General features: G+C 40.9%; 1 protein-coding gene across 1 annotated transcript in view; it reads right to left on the reverse strand.

Annotated features, from left to right (window-relative positions):
• Nucleotides 1-15448, reverse strand: part of PDE8B (phosphodiesterase 8B) — a 76307-nt gene that overhangs the window by 34499 nt on the left and 26360 nt on the right. Inside the window, exons 2-5 of the mRNA XM_074166927.1 lie at nt 7871-7930; nt 4294-4484; nt 2922-2981; nt 1128-1185 (exon numbers count right to left, since the gene is read on the reverse strand). Of these exons, the coding sequence (XP_074023028.1) occupies nt 1128-1185; nt 2922-2981; nt 4294-4484; nt 7871-7930 (369 nt within the window). The remainder of the gene's footprint in view (nt 1-1127; nt 1186-2921; nt 2982-4293; nt 4485-7870; nt 7931-15448) is intronic.

Raw genomic sequence — 15448 nt, forward strand, 5'->3', positions numbered from 1 at the left:
GAAAGCACTGGTGCTTTTGGGCTGACCTTTCTTGGGCCTGAGTTGGACCTCAACTTTTCCATTTTTTGGAGCATCTAAGCACTTCAGAAATGCTTTTGCTTTTAACCCTTTTGCTCCCATAGTACCCTTGCAAGAGAGACAAGATCTATTATGTCTTTGTGGAGACATTCTACAAATGGTGACTCTGGTGCACTTTCTGCTTTGTAAAGAAAATCAAACTAAACATGAGTTAGCCCAGATACTGGACTCAGTATGAGCATATTAGCATGAGATTCTACCTGGGTTAATTCCCTTCCTTCTCTGATTTTCCTTATTAAAGTTAATTGTCCCGACTATATGTAATTAATTCTCCCTAACTACAGTATCCACTGATGTGCTCCTATCACTTCAATATGTACCCTTCCTTATGAATGGCTAGCTTTAACATTACAGCTGATTTATATTACATTAACATGACATTAATATCTATCCAAAGCCACTCACACAAAGGCTGGAAGAGGGTAAGCAACCAGACCTAGATTTTCAGAGCTGAAAACTCCTGCTTTTCTCGTCTCTCCTATAAAGCTGTTTTGAGAAACAGTATGAACAGCTATATTCCCTTCTGCTGCCTGTATAGGAGAGAATCTAATGCTATCCTGAGAAGAACAGGTGCAAGCCAACACAATAGACCTCATAAAAAAAATATTAAATTATTCTTCATGTCAGGAGAAGCTGGACTAGGCTTGTAGTCCCCTCAGAAGAGGAATCCCAGCAGTCCGAGGCACCTAGAGATGTCAGAAGTTTCAGCAGGCTGCGATACACAGCACACATTAATCAGGGGCCCCCATCATTGGTTTTTTAATGCAGTCATAAGCAAAACCCACTCACCACCCACCCAGACCACAAGAAATTAATCTCAGCATTTCTGCTTATTTTGGAAGGATCAGCTAGATTACGGACTGTCTTATATTTTATAGTTCTTGGATACACTATTGAAAAGAAAAGAAAACCCGGTCAACTGCCACTGGTTTTCTGTGAATAAATTTTTGACAGAAGCAAATATATAGTTTTCAATTTAAGGAAATAGAAGTGTCTGTAATTTATGAAACAATCATGGTTACTATATTAAATATGTAATTTATACATACCCTATCAAAGCCTGCATTTAGAAGGGGAAGAACAGAAGTCTCTTCTTGGTCAGCAGATCTACAAAACAAAATCATAGAATCATTTAGGTTAGAAAAGACCCTTAAAATCATCAAGTCTAACCATTAACCTAACACTGCCAAGTTACTACTAACCTGTGTCCCTAAGCACCACATCTACATGTCTTTTAAATACCTTCAGTGATGGTGACTTAACCACTTCCCTGGGCAGCCTGTTCCCATGCTTGACAACCCTTTTGGTGAAGACGTTTCCTAATGTCCAATCAAAACTTCCCTTGGTGCAAACTGAGGCCATTTCCTCTTGTCCTATCCCCTGTTACTTGGGAGGAGAGACCAACGCCCACCTTGCTACAACCTCCTTTCAGGTAGTTGTAAAGAGTGATAAAGTCTCCCCTCAGCGTCCTTTTCTCCAAGCCAAACAACCCCAGTTCCTTCAGCTGCTCCTCATAAGACTTGTGCTCTAGAGCCCATTGCCCTTCTCTGGACACACTCCAGCACCTCAATGTCTTTCTTGTAGTGAGAGGGTTCCAGGCAGCTTTCCAGACACTCTTCCCCAAGCCTGTAGTACTGCGTGGGGTTGTTGTGACCCACGTACAGCTCCCGGCACTTCCCCTTGTTGAACCTCATGCTATTGGCCTCAGCCCATTGATCCAGCCTGTCCAGATCCCTCTGTAGACCCTTCCTACTCTCAAGCAGAGCAGCACCCTCACCCAACTTGGTGTCTTCTGCAAACTTACTCAATCCCCTCATTCACATCATTGATAAAGATATTAAACAGAACTGGTATGTTTTATGATCACACATCATTCAAGAATTAGATGGTATTAATTTGATATAGTTACCTAAATATAATGAATGCAGTGGGAACACTCTTGCATAAAATACATACATAAAATCATACTATTACAGGAGTTGATGTTATAGTCTTCCTTTATAGTTATTTGCAGCTTTTATACAACCCGATAGTTATTCCTACAGCAAACCTGACAGATATTCTACAGAAGTCCTGTGTCTCTTCATAGACACAGAAGGGCACTACAAAAAGAAAGCATGAAGAGGATAGAAGACACCCTGTGATATCCTATGAGAAAGTCTAAAAAAGTGCTATTAAGTAAAAGGTGAAGCAAGTTGTAAAGCCTTGCTCAGCAGCAATCTTAGTCTATTTTCTAACCTTGACGGGAATATTTCTTCTCCTGCATCTCTATTTCCTAATATTTCAATTGAGCTAGGAAATTAATAAAATTAGAATGATTCAGTAGTGTGCAGGAGTTTTAACAAAAACAGGAAAGGTCTCCTTTTTGAAGGTATTTGATAAAAATGTATTTAAGTCAGTAAGAATTGAGGTTGAGGCCCCTTCCCTTGAGATATTCAAGGTGAAGCTCGATGAGGCCCTGGGCAACCTGGTCTAGTTGCGGGTGTCCCTGCTGACTGCGGGGAGGTCGGACTAGCTGACCTTTGGAGGTCCCTTCCGGCCTGGACCAATCTATGAATCTATGAATCCTGCCTGAATACATGAGGTAGGAATTACTGAATAAGGATTTCAGGACAACATTCTGGTGAGTTGAGGTGAGAGGGATAGTACTAGCCTGTATAAATGGAAAGTTGTCAAATACCTAAATAGGTCACATAAAACATCACTAACCCATTTCAGGTAAAGTAATGTTAAACTTACCCTATAAGGCTTGCTAGTAAGACACTTTCTATTTTTAGATAACTATTATACATAACATTCTTATAAAGTAAAATAAAAATCTTTCACAAAGCAGTAACACTTACGTGCGTGGAACCACAGCAAGTATCACAGTGTGCTCTGATGGTTTTGTGGCACGAATAGACCTGCAGAGATGAAAATTTCTCAGTTATACCACATGCTTTCTCAGTGTTACTCTGAGTATCTTCAAAGATAATACACCTGAATACCAGGACTGAAAGAAACCATTGAGGCTAGAAAATAGGATATCACACTGCCAAAACCTACCCATTACCGCTTAGACAATCCATTTCCATTTTGGTAACAGATTCCACAGATTTTGCTCAATGCAGGGAAGAGGCAAGAGCTCCAAAAATGCAGGGCATGAACAGCTGCTCTTTGAATCTACTTTTATAACATAGTAAAGGTTCGCCCTGTTTACTTAGTTCATTTGGAGCAGACTGCCCTGACTGCGTGAGTTAATAAAGGTCAGTCTATACAATGCCTTTTCAACACCCATTAGATAATTTAAACAAGAATATCCGCCACCTTCTCCCATATGTCCTTCTAGATATTGTCAAATTTTCTTTAGAGGTTGGGAAGCTCTTCTGAGGCATGCAAGTAAGAAAAGAGGGTACAGTAAATATGATAGACTATTATTTACGAAAGGCTGAATAAATAAAATTTTACCACTTTATGCGTTATTGAGAAACTGAAAAGAATATGACCAGCTATCAGAAGAACACTCCATTCACCTTTTATTGGTTAAAGATAACTTTTTTCAATCATTTCACCCTGTCCTGAATAAGCAGTCTTTATATTTTTCTGTTGGTCTTTTAGAAGAGCTTCCACCACCACAAGTATTTGAGCTTTAAAACACTCCTTGTCATAAACATGGGAAATTTCAGCTCATGATGGACTGAGAAGCACAGTATGGTGTATGGTACAAAATGTATGCTTCAGCTGAAACAGTGTACTTTAGCAAAGAAGCACTTGCAACTTTAGAGTTGCTAAGACAGAGTCATGAGCACCAGAAGAGTGATGAGAACTTCTGTGAAGTGGTGGAAGTGCCTGACACAGCGGACAAACACACACATTCCTTTGGAGCCCTGCAGCTTCAGATTTTGCTGTGGCAGTAACCCAGGAAAGAAGCAGGCCCAGACAGCAGGGAATAATTTCACAGCAGCTCTGGCTTACGTTCTGATAGAAGCCCATGACCTAAAGAGATGATTCTACAATTCAGCTTTGCCAAATGTGTATTTTGCATGTTGTTCTCTTACAAATGTATGCAAACCTTCTGGCCTCAATCTCCAAAATTCCATCTTACTATAATTTTGGGGGGTCTTTTTTTGTTTGGGTTTTCCCCCACCCCCCCACTTTTTGTTTTTAAAATTAGGAGGTTTCGTTTTGTACAATATACTCTGAAGTTCAAGAGAAGCATGTGGTCCTTCAGGTTACCTGCAGATGTCTTCCGCATCAAAAAATCTGGAGTTCCTGTGATCTATAACAATTATTTCCTGGTGCTTATCAAGAAAACATTCAAGCGCTGACTCTGGAGTCCTGGCAATATTGCATCTGTACCCAGCTCTATCACAAGCCCACCAGAAGCCATCACTCTGGTTGTCTTCTTTTGCAAAGATCAGCAAAACCTGCAAAGCATGCAAAACAGGGGCACCACATTAAACATACAAAATATTTCTCTGCATGGTGCAAGTCTTAACAAACACTTTTTCTCTACAGAAGATTGAGTCTACTTTGAAAGTGGGAAGATTGAACAACAGACTGTGAAACAGCTGATGCAGCAGCACAACTTTCTTAACAGACAGAGTGATTATCTATAGATAATCAATAATTAACTGTGTAGGACTGATATTTAGGACAATGTCATCTGCCAGATGATGAGCCTCCTCTAACTCATGTTCAAATTTAACCAGTAGCCACCCAGGGTAGGTGGGTAGGTATTCAAACATCATAGCCACCTTCATCAGGCCATCCCAGCTACACACACTTTTAATTGTAATGAACTGTCTGAAACGCAACTGCCTTAATTACCACTCTTCAGGGACAAAAAATTAAAATAACAATTAACATAATGAATTTTATTCATTATTTCTCCTTTGATGTACAACAAAATGGAGTTAACCCATATTCTTTCAAAACTGAAAGGACAACAGGCAAGCTGACATGGACAGTGATGGGTAGGGGGAAAAAATTATTCAAACATCACAATTTTTACTCAAGAAATTGCCCCTAATTATGTAAATATATGAGGCAGTTTTGACAACTTCAGCTGACCACTTAAGGAACTACTCACAGAAGATCAGGTAGGATGTGTGCTGAGGCACTGTTCTAAAAATCAAATTGATGCTGTAGGAAGTCTGTTTGCTAACTAACACACAGAATATAGGCTCAAAACAACTGCATTTGTGTGCTTCTTGTGTGAAAGAAAGATTGGTCTTAGGAGAGAATAAATTCTTCATCCTTCCACTACAATACCTACACTATCAGCGTCCAAATTACACAGCTAGTAACAGAAGCCATGTAGACAACCCCCTTCAGAATTTGCACATATTTACCATAGCAGCTGATCGCTTACCATGCCATCCTGTGTGAAAGATGAAGAAAAGGGTTAATTTAGTGCAAACAAGCTGTGAAAAAGAAAGGCCTCAAAAAGTCAAAAATTTATCCACAGCTGTTCAAATTGCACAGGAGGGCAGCAGCCAGAGAATAATCTATGCATAAAGCAAAGTCCTGCTCATTTCACAAAAAAAACTCATCCCCTGACTTCACTGAAACAACCGGTCTGAGCAAAAAATGAAAAATTTTCCCCAGATATCCATTGGAAAGGTCAATAACCTTTCATCTGTACTGCTCTATGCAGCTTTGGTGTCAACATGTGAAATTTAACAAAATTGGTCTAGAAGACAGAAAAGGTGACCATAACTTTTGTCTTACCTTGAGCTGTCAGGATTGTTGAATTCCAAACAGTAAACAAATCAATTAATGTTAGCAGGACAACCAGTGATGGTTCCATTAAACAGTGGAAGAAAATTATAGGGTGGAATTTCCATAAATATTAAGAAATAACTTAAGAAGTTTCAATTTATTAGTAAAAATATTTTTAATTGCAGTTAACAATAAGTAGAGTTATTGATGCTTAACATCCAGGGTAACTGTTGTCACTCTACCTAATCCCTGATCTTTTTCCAGCCATCAAAGCATTGGAAAGCATTGTTGAGCTGCGTTCTTTGTCTGTGGATACTTGGGTAAAGTCCCTACTCTGATAAAATCTTCTATTTGGTTCCAGCTGCTGTTAGTTTTGTTTTGGTCCTAGTTTGATAGGTACAGTGTGGTTCAGAAAACAGGTTTTTTGGGGCACATTTTTTGACATCTTCTGTTTCTCAACATTCACAGTTTGGAAATAAAGGATTGCAAAATGAAATAGAAAATTTGAAATGCAAATGAAATTAGAAAATTACAAACAGCAACTTAAGAAGTAAAAATAAAGTTACTTAATTATTTTTATGCTATTGTGTCCAGCAAGAGAGTTTTAACATATAGTGGCTCCAAAAAAAGGTAGGGATAAGATTTTGTTTTACACTGAAAATTAAAAATCGGTATGGAGGAACAGTAAAACACTGTGCATCATCATGCTTCGCTTGCAGTGCAACAGAGAAGATCACCATCTTTCTGGAGTTTGACATCAACGCTGTGAAAGAGATGATGGCCAATGAATGTGCCAAGAGGTAAGAAAATTTGAATGGGAGACAAAGCCAAACCCGTATTAGCTCTGGTAAACACTTCTGCCAAAGGGTAAGACAGCTTTCTTAGATGCTCTAAACACTTGTGAAACCCACCTTTCTCCTGTGTCCTGTGTAGAAAGCACATTTATATGTACTTTTATCATGGTTATATCTAAGGTCTTAGAACCGAACAAAGCCTATTTACACACCTTGGTACAAAATTGGGGCAGACATAAAAGCTGTGTGTGGGGAGGTTGTTTGGAGGGTGGGAGCTGGTGGGTTTGCTTTGGACTCTTCCCCCTGCCCCTTAAGGTCAGCAGCACCTTGGTCACAGTCTGATCCAAACCAAACCAGATTTGTCCTCCAACACAGATCGTGATAAAGTCCAGTGAGGAATCTATTAAATGGTTTATAGCAGGTCACAGTTACAAGTAAGGTCACCTCTCAGCCAAAAAAATACAGGCCATTTTGAGATTGGCACAGGTGTCCCATAACAGCATAAAACACGCACCAGAATAAAACGAACATCAGTAGGAAAAAACCCGGTGGCAATTGTTTTAAGAAACTATATTGTGCACATGATTAAGCACTCACAGTTAAAATGTGATATTCAGTAGCTGTTTGCCCTGCACAGAGAAACACCTAACTGCATTGTCAAGATGGAATAAAAGATTAACACACATTTTTTAAATGTGTCGATGTGTGCAATACTTGCCAAATTAGCTGAGGTGATGTAGCTTGTTCCACAAACAAAGGAGGTAGGTGTACGTAAAGTGTTTTCCCTTTACTGTAAATAAATTACTGTATGACAATGTCTTTATGGAAAACTCTTCAGTTAATGGTTCTGCTTAAGGTCTGCTTTCTGCTTTACTTATGGTCCTCCATGGCTGTCTTCTATGTCTTCTCTGTCCTGTTGTGCAAAACCCAGCAAAACTTGCCAAGTACCTAAACTTTATAATGGAGCTCTCTGCTTTGGTATATCAGAACTGAACAGTTTTTAACACTCATAGAGGCAGCTCTTTCCCTTGATAATGCACATACACACATGCATATTGGCAGGACATATGAAAGGAATGATTTGATAATGGAAATCTAAGCACCTTGTTTACCAAGTTAATTTACTTGTAGATCTCTTCTTAAGCAATCAGATAAACCAAAACACTAATTACCCATCTCACAGTCCTTGCGCAAGTGAAATGAAAACTTTATACTTTACTGTAGGGTTTGAACCCTAATTTCTTCACCCTTTAGCACAGAGTTGACTGCATCAAGAAACTGAACAAGCACCTTACCTGAATTGGATCTTGTGTCAGTCTCATGGGCCCAATTTGTACTTCTGTAGTTGAAGCCTGCTGAAGAAGAGTAATACAGATATTTCCTTCCAGCCTGGTTCTTAACAAGATAGCATTTTACATGCAAGAATGAAAGGTCAAAGAGAACCATGAAAGACTTTCAAAGGTAGGCAAGCATATGACTAGCAGCCTTAATTTAGTTGCTTTGAAGTGTATCTTTTATGAACATATTTTAGCAAACTCCTAATTTTGTTTTATTTGCCTCTAAGTTAAAAATCATAGGGTTTTAAATAGGAAACAAAAACCACCATGTTCTTTCCCCTTTTTCCCCGACAGAATACCTTGGTTGCACAAAAGGACTTGTATTTTGCTTAAGACTACAGAAAGCTATTTTTTTCTTGCCTTATTCATTTGAATATGAAACAGAGCTTGTATTAAAGGGCCTGTGATGTATCTTCAATAATAATATTTTAATGGGTTTGGTCAAGAAAAAAGTGACTTTTCAGACAAGAGAACTTGTTTGGATTGTAGATTTAAAATTGTTTTCCAGAACCATAGCCTTTCATTTGCAGGAAAGAACATTGCTACCATGTGAGCCATGATGTTTTCAGAAGACATGTGAGTACCTCATAAGTTAAAGCTAGTGCAAGAAAGACAGCAGAGATTGGCTGTGGCTGCTTTGTTGTCGTATTTCCTAGGAGTTTGACTACCTTAATACTTACTGTGTCTTATACATTTCAATACACTTCTCCTGTATACTACTGATTTGTTTCACTTCAGACCATTAGCTACAGAACGTTGTTAAGCAACTGAACAATACCTATGTCCTCCCACAGATGCATGCACTTAAGGAAAAGAGTCTTTGAGCCCTTAAAAGATTGTTCTCCTCCTGCTAAGGAGGATTATTTACAAGTTAGTAATCTCCAAAAGAGCAGATTCTCTGCTTTCGTGGTACCAGTAACTCCAGGTGCGTGGTGTAGGAAGGTTAAATCAATCGCCCTGCAAGACATCTAATTTGAACAAAAACCTAACTATAGGCAGATTCCCTGGATCATTCCGCGACACACAGGAATCCTGGAGCCTTATCTCTGTAGCATTTTGCTCTGTGGTGCTTGTTAGTTTGAGCCTTTTGTCTAAGTATTACCTTATTCTTAAATTTAGTATTTTTCAAAGGAATGTGTATAAACATCCAAAATGGGTGAAGTTACCAGTAGTCAACATTTTTCCTTACAGAATACAATACCATGTTAAGTATTAACAGCCTTGCCTGCATGTGAGACAGTGGTATTATATATAGCTACAACTGACACGTTGGACTTTCATGCACCACTGAGCATCGATTCTTCTCAGCCCAACAATGTACGTCAGAAGGTGGTAACAGGCAGTACTCCAAAAGATTAAACTACAAAGCCTGCCACTGTTTTCCAAAGCAAAAACTGCCCCCAATGTAAGTGTAGTTAACCTCTCTTTTTCTCACACAAAAGCTCCACTTCCCACTTGAGCTCCTGCCATGGCAGAATGTAACTTAACGCCAGTAAGTATATCAGAATAGAAATGAAAGTTAGCACCCACCGTCAACCATGAGTTACGAGTAAGGTTAGAGAAACAGTTCTCTGAAAGCTTCCAATGCCTCTTCCCCCCCAACCAAAAAAGAAAACCAGCACATTCACACTTAAATCATATTATATAGGTAACTCTTAAATACATGGTTTATCATGATTCACTTTGATTATTTAAAAAAAACCCAAACAGTTTTAAAGTAGTCTCATTAGACAAATCTGTAAGAATACACAACAGGGTCAGTATCAGTGCAAAAGCTTTTTTTCTCCCAATGCACAGCTCTGACTATCCCAGAATGTATTAATTAAGAGCCTGGGTTCTTTGACAAAAGACAGTTAGGACACAGATATTTATTTTATTATGCATTTATTAATGCTACAAGGGAACTGACATTGCAAATGAATGTCTTACTCTTTTCTACCACTTCTGAGGACATCCAGCATTAATTACTCTGTTTTACACATGATGGAATAACTGTGTCTAAGACATAGATCAATACAGGCAAGTCTACCAATCCCTTTAGAGAGATTCCTTTATAGGGTAGCCACTTCTCTTAGCCTGGGTATTTTAAAACAACAACAAAATCCATACAACTGTGACTCAGGGTTTCTCTCCCTGCTGCTTCTGTGTCAGCCTCATGAATAGAAAATACCTGAAGAGAAGGACCTATAAATCAGAGTCTCTCTCTTTCCCCCCCTCCCAGTTTCAGGGTGTTCCTGCCTTTGCTAACAGTAGGAAAGTTTTGTGATGATTAGAAATTCTGAGAGGCCTGATGTAGGTGAGCTTGTCCCTGTCCTGCTCTGCGCAGACATGATAGGGTAAGAACCACACAGGGATGCAGAAAAAGTACTGCTATATCTGAAGGATTGCTATGTATAACCTTTAAGTCCCTAAGTTGCTCAATTTTGTTACTTATACAATGCATGAAAATGGATGGGACCCTCAAATTAAGACTGGTAATGAATTTGAGCATAGGAGGAATTAATAAACCTTCTCATCAGATACAGCAAAAAGTATGTCTGAAATTGTCCTTCCAGGATTTGGAGTTCTGAGTTTTGTTTTACAAGTTGAATCAGTCCCTTGGATTTATACGCCCAAATTTCTCTGCATACAATTAACTGTCTTATTTTTCTCTTTCAAAACACAGCTGGAGGAGGCAGGAAGAATAATGACATTAGTGCCTGGCCTACACAACCAAGATCTCTCCTTGGTCTGAAGGAACTAATTCCACATCTTCCTAACTCCCAGAAGAATCTGACCATGTGGACATTGCATATTAGTGGTACCACAACCATACCTCTGCTCATTTCCTGACTTAAGTGAATATCTCATTGCTGATGATTTCCAATTTAAATAAATCTCTTGTTATCTGATTGACTGTCAGGAAGGACTGCTAATAGATCTCCAACCTAAATCAATTAGTATAGTAGCTCATGACAAACTTTTCTGGTAAAATATGTGGAGACAAGCCTGGTTCCAAAGAGGTCAGTAGAAAATCCCTAATTTCAGTGAGCAGAGGAACAGACACAGGGTTGGAAACAAAGAAATCATAAAAAAGCTAACCATCTGGGAATAATAAAATCTTAAAAATAGCACAGAAACACTTTAAACTGTCTAATATTATTCCCAGTATTATTCTAATCTCCTGGGCAATCTCCACAAGAATCGGCTATTAATCAAAGAATTAAAGATAAAGTCAATGGTACTTTCTTAATCCTATGTTTTTATGTAAATCCATGATCATCAATTACATTACTATCATAAACGTATTTAGCACTTCATTAAAGTTCTACTCTTTCAAATCACCAATAGAAAAATCTTTACACACCCACACCCACACACCCCCCATATGCCTGCGGAGAATTACAGCTCCTGCAGTTTATGAATCATCAGTAATTAAACACCACTGGTGACAGCCAGCATGGCTTCACTAAGGGCCAATCGTGCCTGACAAATTTGGCGGCCTTCTACAACAGCATTAAAGCGTGGGTGGACAAGGGAAGAGCAACTGATGTAATCTACCTGGACTTGTGAAAGGCATTTGACACTGTCCCACACAACACCTTTATCTCTAAATTGGAGAGATATGGATTTGATGGGTGGACCACTTGGTGTATGAGGAATTGGCTGCATGGCCACACTCAAGTGTGTTGCGGTCAATAGCTCGACGTCCAAGTGGCAACCAGTGATAAGTGGCATTCCTCAGGGGTTGGTACTGGGACTGTTGCTGCTTAACATCTTTGTCAGCAACAGCATGACTGAGTGCACCCTCACCAGGCTGAGTGGTGCAGTCAACATGATGGAGGAAAGGGATGCCATCCAGAGGGACCTGGATGGTTTGAGAAGTGGGCCCACCCTAACATCATCAAGTTCAACAGGGCCAAATGCAAGTCCTGCACTTGGGTTGGGGCAACCCCAAGCACAAACACAGAATGGACTGAGAGCAGCCCTGAGGAGAAGGACTTGGGGGTCTTGGTGGGAGAAGCTCAAAATGAGCTGGCAATGTGTGCTCACATCTCAGAAAGCCAACTGTATCCTGGATTGCATCAAAAGAAGTGTGGCCAGCAGCTGGAGAGAGGTGATTCTGCCCCTCTACTCTGCTCTGGTGAGACCCCACCTGGAGTACTGCATCCATCTTTGGGGTTCCCAACATAAGAATGACATGGACGTGTTGGAGCGGGTCCAGAGGAGGACCATGAAGATGATCAGGGGGCTGGAGCGCGTCCTCTATAAGGAAAGGCCCTCTATAATGACCTGTTGGAGTGAGTCCAGAGGAGGTCCACAAAAATGATCAGAGGGTGGGAGCACCTCTCCTGTGAAGACAGGCTGAGAGAGTTGGGGTTGTTCAGACTGAAGAAGAGAAGGCTTGGCAGAGATCTCATAGTGGCCTTCCAGTAGTTAAAGGGGGCCTACAGGAAAGATGGGGAGGGACCCTTTAGCAGGGAGTGTAGTGATAGGACGAGGGATAACAGTTTTAAACTGAAAGAGGGGAGATTTTGATGAGATATTAGGAAGAAATTCTTTGCTGTGAGGGTGGTGAGACACTGGAACAGGTTGCCCAGGGAAGCTGTGGATGCCCCATCCCTGGAGGTGTTCAAGGCCAGGCTGGATGGGGCTTTGAGCAACCTGGTCTAGTGGGAGGTGTCCCTGCCCATGGCAGAGGGGGTTGGAACTCAATGATCTTTAAGGTCCCTTCCAAACCAAACCATTCTATGATTCTGTGATAATTAGTAACACAACCACTGTAAAAGTAATTACTAATTAGTACAACAAAATCTTCTTAAATAATTCTTCATTGCTCCAGAGCAACAACAGCAACTAGAGCCAACCAAGCAGTAAAGCAAAGGTGTTGGTGAGTTCAGCCTCCTGGAAAGGCTCAGGAAGGATGCATCAGTTGAGAAGCATTGCACAGATGCCATGGTACCTACAGACACCCTTTTGCCCTGAAAGTTCCTTCTTCCAACCCACTATATCTTCTTTCTCCTTCAGTTACTCCCACACTGATGCATCCCTTCCCTCACCTTTGCAGTATGTTTTCAGACCTCTATCCCTTTGGTTTTCTAGGTGCGTAACCGCACTTCTCTTCTCAACCTGGCTCTCACTGCACCACTGTAGTTCCCTGGCTCCATCTCCCCACCTTTGTGAGCAGTCATTTGAATTTCACTTCAGCTCAGCTTTCCCCATCTATACCTCAGCTCGTCCTTTGGCTATTATCATTTCCATATTTGATTATACCACTATTTTTAAGGGCAAATCCCTCCCATTTTTTTTTTCCTGGTCAAACTGCAGTACTGAAAAGGATTACAACCATGTGTGATCTCAACACTGGTCTTAGCCTTGCTTGAATTCCCTTACAAGGCACAGGACCCATAGCTGTTCTCCAACATCCCTGGCCTGGAGCTGCTGTCCTGCTCCTCTTCCTGCCACAACACACCTGACCAGGGTGTCCAGCTCCTCTTCCACTGTTCAGCAATGTTACGCTCCTCTCTTCTTCCCTTTCTTTGTCTTGTCTTTCTTAGAACTATATCACAATCTTTCTCCTTTTATTTTTTATCAAATCTGGTCTATTCAGCTCACTGGCATTTTTCTATATTTGACACTTGGCCACTCTTTCTCTGTTTGGAATCTCCCTATGCTTCTTTGCCAGCTTCAGCTCTTACAGGGAGTATCACCTGACCTGTCTAGCAATCTGTGTGTTTTAAAGAAGGGATGGATTTACAGGAGAAAAATGAAGAGCTCTTTTCACAAAGATGCCACCTCAGACTCAAGCCCCTAAATTATAAACTGGCAAACGCTGTGAGAATAATCAGGATAGATGACTACATGTTTCTCCTTCTGGAGATTTGGTCCTGAGCTACCTGGCTTTTGGCCTGACCTTCATGGGTTTTCTAGACACCATTCATTTCACGGCTGCCTCTGTTCATCTTCTCCACCCACCAATACAGCTACTCTCCCAACTCTCTTAGAGGGAGCACTGCTTTCTGCCACCTCTGTTGTCAAGTTCCGTCTTTTTATTCTTTCCTTGCTGTGGCTTCCAGTTGACCCGCGCTTCTGCTTTCCCAGCTGCTCATACCTTGCATTTCCCTGGCTCCCACTAGAGGGCTGCCAACTCACTCTGCTGCACAAGCTGCTCCCCTCATGACATCCAGCTGCCACCTTCTTTTTCTTGATCACAATAAACAAAATATTTGCTCCCAATACACAGCTCCACTAAGCTCCATGCCAGTGGTGTGCCCAGGTGGCGAAGAAAGCCAACAGCATCCCAGCCTGTATCAGGGAAGTGTGGTGAGTAGGACTAAGGAAGTGATAGTCCTCCTGTACTCAGCACTGATGAGGCCCCACCTTGATTACTGTGTCCAGTTTTGGGCCCCTCACTACATTGAGATGCTGGAGCAGGTCCAGAGAAGGGCAACGAAGCTGATGAGGGGTCTGGAGAACAAGCCTTTTAAGGAGCAGCTGAGGGAACTGGCGTTGTTTGGCCTGGAGAAAAGGAGGCTGAGGGGAGACCTTATCACTCTCTACAACTACCTGAAAGGAGGTTGTAGAGAGGTGGGGATCAGTCTCTTCTCCCAAGTAACAGGTGATAGGACAAGAAGAAATGTCCTCAAGTTGTGCCAGGGGAGGTTTAGTTTGGAAATTAGGAAAAATTTTTGCACTGAAAGGGTTATTAAGCATTGGAACGGGCTGCCGAGGGAAGCAGTTGAGGAACCATCCCTGCAGTTATTTAAAAGATGGGTAGACATAGCACTTAGAGATATGATTTGTTAGTGTTATGTTGATGGTTGGACTAGGTGATCTGAAAGGTCCCTTCTAACCTCAGCAGTTCCTTGTAATCATGCATGGATGACAGTCAGTTAGTATGTGAGAGCTGCATAAGTACCTCAGACACCTTTGGGAATTTGATCCTCAGCCCTTTGAATGACCCAGCACAAGGACATCTCCCTCCTTGAAAATAACATGGAGTGGGAGAAACACATTCAACCCATGCAATTCTTCCGTTGCAGAAAAGGCTGCTATGTTGTGAAGATCATTGAATAAAAAGACAAGCAGAGAGGCAATGAGAAAAAAAAAAGAAAACTACTGGAGTAGTTTTCTATAAGCTATTCTATAAGCCACGCCCCCAGGTATTTAGACGGTCTGTAGATATGATGGTGTACTCTTACAACACTGTCTCACTCTATCATCTGTGCCCCTGTTAACATTTCATCAACAGTTACAGGCTACTCTGCCGAAGGCAGCAATGTTATTTCCAGTTTGCATTGCACAGCCCTTCCACAGTGGTGTCCTGGTCTTTCAAACAATACTCATGGCTGTGGTTTTTTTGCTTTGTTGAAAAGTAAACACACCCAGGGCCCACATATGCAAAAAAAACCCACCGTAGTACTTGCAACACTTTTCTCATTTTGTAGGTTTACTCTTCAAATGGTATCTACATATTTGGATTCTTGCATAAAATTTATTATCTCACTTTATGCTTTTTCTGCCCAGGGAAATATAAATGAAATTTCCATCTTAAAT

The sequence above is a fragment of the Numenius arquata genome, chromosome Z (genome assembly GCF_964106895.1).
Source record: "Numenius arquata chromosome Z, bNumArq3.hap1.1, whole genome shotgun sequence".
Classification (NCBI taxonomy): Eukaryota; Metazoa; Chordata; class Aves; order Charadriiformes; family Scolopacidae; genus Numenius; species Numenius arquata.